This window comes from Dendrobium catenatum, unplaced genomic scaffold, assembly GCF_001605985.2.
Source record: "Dendrobium catenatum unplaced genomic scaffold, ASM160598v2 fragScaff_scaffold_133, whole genome shotgun sequence".
Taxonomy (NCBI): domain Eukaryota; kingdom Viridiplantae; phylum Streptophyta; class Magnoliopsida; order Asparagales; family Orchidaceae; genus Dendrobium; species Dendrobium catenatum.
In genome coordinates, this window is record NW_021318595.1 from 648,634 (window position 1) to 657,975 (window position 9,342).

The window sequence follows — 9,342 nt, forward strand, 5'->3', positions numbered from 1 at the left end:
TTTTAATGGCCAACATTCTACACCATAAAGAATTACAAGTCCACCTAAGCATCCTCATATGTGTAACATTTAATACTTTTCTTTTAATGGCTAACATTCTAAATCATAAAGCATTATATGTGTGATGCCCTATGATCTAATTTAGAATAATTATTCTTTTAATTTTTTAATAAACATCAATCATAGCTATTCAATATCTTGTATTAGTAATAAGCAACAAAATAAATTCTAAAATTTAAAATATCAATATACACATTTATATTCATTCTAAAAAAAAAACATATGCAATACTCAGGGTATATATAATTATATCATAACTATTCTATCATAAATACAAAATAAAACAAAAAGAAATAGACCTTGAAGAATTCTGACTAGCCTGACACTCCTACTCTCCTGCCCTAACCTGAATCATTTAATCACATAGAATGAGCTTAAAGTCTAGCACGTCACTAAAACCTACAACTGAAATCAAAGCACGATAAAGGAGAAATATGCATGTCAACAATCATTTCATATCAGTTACATTCACATGATTATTAAATCAGTGCAAAAATAATAAAATTCACATATAGTAGTAGTATAATCTATAAACAGTAAAATACTACAGTACGAAAGTCAATAAAGCAGTAAACCAATACAAGTGTCAAATTTATAAAGTAATCGTCGTATTCGTAATATCAATTAATATAGAAATCGTATAAAATATCAAATCAAAATATAGGTAAAGACTGTCAAAATCATGTCAATGCAATAAAATCATATAAGAGCGTACTCATATTATTCATGTATTATATATCACGTGCTCTGTATATAACATGCTTAGTATCAGTACAATGAAATAGTAGTATTAAATAATATCAGTAATTAATAATTTTTAACTAATTAATTAAAAAATAATATCAGTAATCTAAATCAGTAACAATAACAATTCAGTGACAAAAGTAGTAGAATAATGTAATAATAGTAAATCCATGCAATAACAATAAATTTGTATAATAATAAGACAAATACCTCAAGAACATGTATTTCAATAGTCACTCTAAACAAGTGAGAAGTCCTGGCTATCATGATATTTTTTAGTATTGTATCAGTATCAGTAAACAGTTGACTCAGTAAACATAGTCGTCAAACTTTGGTCCATCGACATAGTAATCATTTCCTTATAACTTCAAATCAGTATCACGTGAATCTGTCAAGGATAACACCAAATTACATTATTTAAAAGAAAGCCCATAGGCCTACCATCATGTACAGGTCAATCTGTCTCCAACTAACGGGTCAACTTGTTTTTACTTGTCTTTGACACAAATAATATTATCACAGTACTATAACAATAATTTCAATCATATATCTTCATTCATTTTTAATGCATTCTAGTAAATAAAGCATAATCGAGCTTAATTCAGAAAGTGTTAAAATGTCATAACGGTAGAATGTAAAAATCATATTGAGTAAAAATTCACAATTTCAAAATTTGACCAAATTATCAAATATTGCATAAAATAGCAGTGCTTTAAAAATCGGACCGGACCGGCCGGTTCGACCGGTTCAACCGTGAACCGGTCACAAGGCCGGTCCGGTTCAGCCCTAAAACCGCTTCTGCAAAGAACCGGATTGAACCGGTCAGAACCGCCGATTCGCCGGTTCAAATCTCACAAATTTTAAGTATTTTTTTTAACATTATTTTTATGTTAATTGTATTAAATTTAAATAATACTTATAAATAGTTGTGTCATTATTATAATATTTAAATATAATAAATATTTATTACGTCATCCGGTTCGACCCCGGTCGAACCATCAAACCTCTAACCCCTTCTTCTTCTGGTTCATTGACCGGTCCGGTTTTAAAAACCTTGTAAAATAGTATGTTGAAGTTTTAGTTGAATTAAATCACTATTTTTAAACATCAAAATAAATTTTTTAGTAGCAAAAAAATGCTATATTTTTAAAATCACTCAGTAAAAATTTCAAATAAATTATCAAAACGTTCATAATATCGATCTTTATAATATATAAAAATTTACACGGTGAAAGTTTTATTAATATAAAAATATTCTCGTTTTTCGATAACGAAACACAAATTTGATAAGAAAAATATCAAAAACACAAAATCTTTAATCAGAAATAGGGTAAAGGTCGCTTACAGCGAGATGAACAATTTTTGCCGTAGGCTCATCAGACAAAAATCGCTTTGCGACATTGAAATCTAAATTTTCCTTTTTCTCTATTTGCTTATTTCTCTCTAAAACTCAAACCATTTCTCTATTTCATGATTTTGTCGAATGAAGAGGAGAATGGAGATTTAAAAAGATTTTAATAATGCTTTCAGATATTTTCAAAAAAATAATTAAATAATAATAATATAATAATATTTAATTTAATTAATTTTTAAAGATAAAACTTATATAAACGATATTGAGCTTTAACAATTATAGAAAATATCTATAAAATAATACATTTTTTTTACAAAAATATCAGTGAAATCGGTTAGCAAAACGGACTCATAAAGGTCCTAAAATCATCACTTGCACCGATAGGTATCAATTCCCTAAGAATTTTCAATGGTGCCCAAAAATTAGGAAAAAATTCATGCAAGTAAAGCATTACAATAACAACATTATGGAGAAGAGAATTTTCAATTTGAAGTTATAACGTCTCCAAAAAAAAATTTGGCAAAGGAAAAATATAGGCTACTACAACAAATCTCATCACCATCTTATAAAAAACTTTCCTGAAGTTTGAGGGATACTATTCTATCACTCATCAGGCTCGATGCATTCCTCCACTTAACCATCCAACTTGAATTCTGCTAATAATATCCACATCTATTTTACTTTCTACTCTTTTTAATGATTGGAAGTGCACTCTTTCTTGAAGTTAAATTTTAATGATTTAACTTTGAATAATACTTAAGATATATAAAATGTGCACTCTTTTTAATAATTGGATCACCCAAAGTCACAATCCCACCAAGTCTATTACTACTAAAAATTAAACTATTTTAAATCTACTCAAACGGAAATCTTTAGATTCTAAGGTTGACCTTCATAATTTAAGTTTTCCTTCTACTCTCTCTCTAGTCTTAACAACAAGAAGAATATCATAAACAAAAAACATACACATGTAAATGTCTAATAAAAATATACATGAATAAAACAAAAAAGATATGGGCTTAAAGATGACCATTGTTGTAATCCAATTGAAATAGGAAGATATTTTGGTCAAACCACCTTGTGTTTGAACACAAGTAACAACTCTTGCATATATATCTTTAATAACTTTAATATAAGCATTATTAACTCCTTATTTTTCTAAAAATCTTCAAAGCACTTCTCTTGAATCTTTATCATATGCTTTTTTTCTAAATTAATAAATATCATATGTAAATCCTCATCACTCACTCTATGCATCTCCATCAAACCTCTCAACAAATAAGCATACTTTTAAGCAAAAAATAATGAATAATAAAAAATATACTTAAATTATGACTCATTATTTAATATCAACTATAGTATGTATTATTTTATATATATCCTCTTCCATAAGATCATGATGATGTAATAATAGATTTGTGAGGTATTGTAGTTATTCTAAAGTTGTATCTTTTTGTCTAGTGTAAGCAAAATATTTAGATTTTATTTGGGATGATTTTTTTTTTCTTGCTTTTTTAAAACAGAGTTTTAATTAAAAAATTAAAATTTGTGTATTAAAACTCTATTTTAAGAAGCAATAAAAAGCTGTCTCAAACGAAATCTTAAATTCTCATTATTTATATTTTTATAGTTTTAGTATGATTGCATAATAGATTGTTAAAGATCTCCTTACAAAATGATTCAACACCCATACAATATCATGTTAAAGATACTTAGTGTGATCTCAATTTGATCGAGGCTTGACTCAATTCTAGCTTGATTTTGATCATGGTTCGACTCATGGCCACCTCCTTAAATTTGATCTTCCAACAACTAATTAGATATTAAAGCACATATCCATGAATATGATAGATATTATACTTTGATTTTGAGCCAAATTCATTCTTGTTGTCTGTATGATATCCTTGACAAAGTAATTGGGAATGTTTTGCAAACAGATTAACATTTATGATAATTTTTATATAAATAACACTTATTTCAACAAAATGATAAAATATAAAAAAATAATAAAAATCCATTGAGATAACAAAAAGATGAGATTTCTAAATATTTTCAATAACTCTATTGTAAAAACTTTACAATCTAATATATTTTAATCATATTTTAATGATAATTTTTTAAATGAACCAACTAATAAGCTAACAAGTAGAGTCAAAATTTACTAAGATTGATTCATTAGCTCTTCAAGGTCCTCTCTAGCCATTTTTTTAAACTAAACCCCTGCTGCCTCACAATTTGGCTTGCCATAACAACACCACTATGTTTACTATAATTTTTTAAGCCCTATAAATTTTCTAAACTTACAAAAAAAAAAAAAAAAAAAAAAGGAAAAGATTTTTTTTTTATTTAAAAAAAAAAAAAAAAAAAAGGGAATGATTTTATTTTCATATTAAAATAAATAAAAATAAAATACTTAGTTAAACATTCAAGTTGTGTTCTAGTTAAGATAATAAGGACTCCAAGGTTTAGAAACAGCTGTAGTAGACAGATTGAAGTTATAGCCTTCAGAAGGACACTTTATCCCATCGGACTTAGTTGGGTTGATGGGCAAGCATGGGTTGTAACCCCTCAACCCACTTTTGATTCCTCTCTCAAGCATCGCGACTCCTTGAGTAGGGAGAACATAATTGCATGGTCCGACTCCTGTCGGCCTGATTGTCCCTAGGCCCGCCGAGGAATTAGTTACTCCACCAAGCGCCTCCTCAACGGGAATGACAGCGGATAGATACCCTCATTCAAAAAAAAAAAAATAAGGGACATTTTATTTTTCTGAATAAATACATTATAACTAAATGTTCAGCAGTCACATGTACTACTAATCAAATGCAGCAGAACAAATAGAGCATGAACACCATGATCACCACCAGACAAGAGAACCAATTCAAGAAACCCTCACTTTTACAAAATATTCTTTTGCATCTTTCAGAGCTTTCTGATGTTTTCAAGTTCACTTGAAACTTCTTTGTAGATGGCTTAGAACTAAGCTATGGTGCAAAATCCTGGAAAGGATAACTCTTGCTGTTATTAGGTAAGAGTTGCCAGTTATTGGAAGAAGGAAGCTTAAAAGAATCATGGACATGCATACAGTAGGAGAACTGGAGAAATACCTTAACAGGAGGACCACTATATTTACCAGAGCGCATGTAAAGATCATCAGGGGCGTCTATAGCCTCAAGCCAAGAATAGTCCTCTTCCCTCTCATCCATCTCAAGTTCTTTTACAGTTGCTGAAACCAAACACTTCTGTTAGATATCAAATATGTCAAATACCTTAAAGGCCAAATAGAAAAAGGATCTAATTTGCTTAAAAAGAACAAGGGGCATATAGCTAATCTCATGTTCATGAAAATAATTAAAAAAGAAAAGTTTCACTACTTTATCAAATGATATAGCGGATCAATATAATTGAGAAGTTTGTCAAATAATTAGATATAAGATTATGCTTACTTTCAAACTATAATCTTAGCATCTCAGAATGTTTTTGCTTGAAAAACCTGTAACGTATGATAAATCTGAATAGGAGAGATTATTCTGTGCGGACACCGGACGGAAAAATCGTCCGGTTTACTTTTAGGACACCGGACGGGGAGCATTTTCATTGGAGTCTGAACTTCGCACAGAATAATTTTTCCCTGAATAGAGATGTTCTCTAAGGAAATATGGTTAATAGGCACCGAAAACGCTTACATACAGAAAGTTGAGTATGGATAATCATGATAATAAGTACAACGTCTGCCAGCAACCTCTGAATATGGTGGAGCCAGAACGTCAAGCACTGCAACGGAAGTGATTGCAGTGAAACAGTGCAAGTTTCCCCCAGTTTTTGGATACAAAACCCTGGTAGGACATGGCGCAGTCAAGACCGTGTCAGCCTGATACTTGGCCAACTTCACTGTCAAGGGCAGGCACAAGGTTAAAGCACCAAATAAATACAGGAAGAGAAAACTTGCAAATAAATAGATACATATGAACATTTACATCAAAGTTGGAAGATTACATGAGGGTCGTCACTAAAGCGCACTTCATATAAAAGTGCGAGGAAAATAAACAGGAAATCCGAAAACGCAGAAATATGACACGTTTTGAAGTCATGTTAACATCATTTTCAAACAGTTGAATTGCTTGCGTCAGGTTAGTAGCTTCCGGGATCATGCACTTCCAAAAAGATTTAAACGCAATAGATAAAGAGATCCTGTCAGCAAAATGAATGTTATCAATGTCTAACAGTCACCATGTGGAATTTGAAAAAAAAAAATCAACCAATATTTTTGTTGTGTTGGAAAATTCGTGATGATACATATAATTTAAAATTTTAGAGTTGTATAAAAATCCCGTATACGCAAAGTTGAGGGCAATACACAAGAACCACAAAAATATCAAGCCTGTCCCACTACGTGGGGTCGGCTACATGAATCTTTTTTCGTAATTGTGTCATGTTAAAAGTTAAATTATCATTTAAATCTAATAAAGAAAGATCATTTCTAATATTTTTTAACAAAGTCTTTTTAGGTCTACCTCTACCTTTCTTAATATAAGTCAAATCTAATACCTCAACTTTCCTAACCGGGTCATCGGAAGGCCTCCATTTAATGTGACCAAACCATCTAAGGCGACTCTCTCTAATCTTATCTTCCACTGGAGCTACTCCAACCTTTTCACGTATATGCTCATTTCGAATCCTATCTCTAAGGGTAAAGCCACTCATCCACCTAAGCATCCTCATCTCTGCAACGCTTAACTTAGTATTATGCTTCTCTTTTCACATAAACATCTTGGGAAAGGATAAAACATAGGGCCAAGCCAAGTTAAAAACAATTCAACTAATATGAGTCAAAGATTACAAAGGGTGTTATTCCAAGTAATAGAAGAAGATGAGCACGAAGATCATAGTTCATGGAATCAATCATTATCAGCTGTCAAATGAATATGAAAGAGGAATGATGAAAGTTGGGTGATCTCCTTGGTCATTAAAAGGATGGGAGACTAGTGACTAAAAAGAGGGACATCAAATGTCAGACATCAATCGTTAGCAAATGTTGGGTAATAACCAGCATAGTCAAAAGTTGAGTGATGTAGGGTGGCCAATAGAATATTCTCGTGATATGAGGGATAAGACTAAGCGTCTAAGAAGATGTAACAACCGAACCCGATAAAATCTACAGATGGGATAGGTCCTATCATGTTGGCTTGCAACATACCAACCCAAGTCAGAGTTTCGGGAAACTTTTTAGATTTTTTTTTCCAATATAACATAGAAAACAAACAACATACCACAAAGCAGTCAATCACTATCAATATACAAAAAAAAAAAAAACTCATTCACAATTTTTTTTTTTAATTTCTCCCCCCCCCCATATATTTTTCTCAGACCCTTATATCTCCCATTAGAACAAAATTCTGACCCTTATGACTCCCATGCTGACATATTATAAAATAAACCTTTATGATTCTCAATGCCCAAAACTAGAACAGAACTTTGTATGCCTTTAGTATAAGAATAGAACATCGTGTGCCTTTAACATTAGAACATAATTTTAATGTGTGAGCAGAAATATATTATTGGAACAAATGAGAACATACTGCTGAAAAGAAATTTACTATTTTAGAATATAACCAAATTAGTAGAGATTGTTCAGAGCATTATTTTGAAGCTTTAATAGTACTACAACATTATTTTATAGGGTCTGAGTTATTTTCCAAATGAATAATGCACTTCCGAAAATTCCTACCGTAAAATATCAAGAAAAATACCTAAATGTCCAGAATTATTGTCTCTATAATATACAGAAAATTATGCAGTAAGAATTTTGCAAGTGTAAAGTTATCCTTGTTTTAAGACTGAAAATATAAATTAAATAAGAAAAATTTTAAAATTTTCGTATTTTTAAAAATTGAAATAGACAAAATGCAACCTACCTCGAATTAAATACTTTTCAAAACTGAGCCATTAGCTAAAAACGAACTGAAGTCGCCCAAAATCAGCTTTCTTTCTCTAGAAATCACTCACTCTCTCTCTCTCTCTCTCTAACTGGCAGCCCCAAATGGATGAAATGGATTGATTTATTGGAAAATATTTTTAATATTACAATTAAACCCAACACTGTAGCACCAGATCTTACGCGCCACTTGCCAAATCTTGCGCTATAGCGAGCTCACAACGTCGCAATATCAAATTAATTTGGCCAAAAACTCGAGAGCTCAACGTCGCGACACATAGGAGAAAAATTCTAGATTTGCAAAACATGCACACAGACCCCCGAGACCCACTTATGAACATATGTAGACTTTCACATGCATACAAAATATTCTCAAACACATGTAAAAGGGCTCAATTGCAAAAAACAAGGTGGATTATCTTCAATCAGATCAGAACAGGTAGAACTATATACTGATTTCAGAGGTATTATAACTCTCCAATCCTTAGAAAAATATCATTCTCGACATTTCTAAACTCATTTTATTGGAACAAATCAGAATAAAACTACTTCATTTTAGATTCTTTCTCCCAAGTAGCATCTCTTTCCATTTTATTCTTACATTAAACCTTAACTATCAAAATCTATTTATTTCTTAACTTTCTAAATTCATAAGACAAAATTCTCACTAGTTCCTCTCTATAACTCATATTCAGACGTACCTCAACTTCTTTTACATATATTCGGTTTTTAGAATCGGAGACCATTTCCTTAGAAGTAACATGTGGAATGCAATATTAGACATATGATCTGACAACTACACCCTGTAAGCAAATTTTCCAATTCGTTCATGTTGACCTTAATCTTATGACCAAAGGAACACAAGAAAAAAAAAGATAAGAAATACCTGGTATCCTCGGTAGATCCACGAATTCTGCCGCAAATCCTGCCCGAAATCCCTCCGAGGAACTGTAGATTCGGCACCGTTCACGTCTGTCTCCGCGATTCCTGCAGAGATCCCGTCGAGTACTCATTTTGCGTTGTTAAATAGAAGCCGAAGGCTCTTCATCACGGCTGCTCGACACACGACTCCTCTCCCGTTTGCTGCACTCACGAACTCCAGCTCCCCCATCTTCCGAAGCTCTCCCGATCCCCTGCTCCAGGAAGCCGAAACCTCCGTCGCCACTTCCAAACCCCAGTCGCCATCTCTCTCCATCCCGAGCCCTTTGCTTCTTTCGTTCCAGTGAAAAGAGAGAGAGAGAGAGAGAGA

At 31.8% G+C, this 9,342-nt stretch overlaps 1 protein-coding gene across 1 annotated transcript; it reads right to left on the bottom strand.

Moving 5' to 3' along the window:
* Positions 1-4,896: 4,896 nt before the first annotated feature.
* On the bottom strand, positions 4,897-9,106 carry LOC114578373 (plant cysteine oxidase 3-like). The gene is made up of 4 exons (XM_028698801.1): positions 8,980-9,106; positions 5,849-6,049; positions 5,266-5,384; positions 4,897-5,176 (listed from the first exon to the last, which is right to left on the bottom strand). The coding sequence occupies exons 1-4, from the start codon at positions 9,104-9,106 to the stop codon at positions 5,138-5,140; spliced, it is 486 nt and encodes a 161-aa protein (XP_028554634.1). The 3' UTR covers positions 4,897-5,137.
* Positions 9,107-9,342: the final 236 nt, after the last annotated feature.

Excerpts from the sequence above, each read along its gene's own strand:
- LOC114578373 (XM_028698801.1), bottom strand. The coding sequence starts at position 9,106 with ATGAGTACTCGACGGGATCTCTGCAGGAATCGCGGAGACAGACGTGAA. Across the intron at positions 6,050-8,979 it reads GGATCTACCGAGGATACCAG|TGAAGTTGGCCAAGTATCAG; the intron begins GTATTTCTTATC and ends TGCCCTTGACAG. Across the intron at positions 5,177-5,265 it reads ATAGTGGTCCTCCTGTTAAG|CAAGAGTTATCCTTTCCAGG; the intron begins GTATTTCTCCAG and ends ACCTAATAACAG.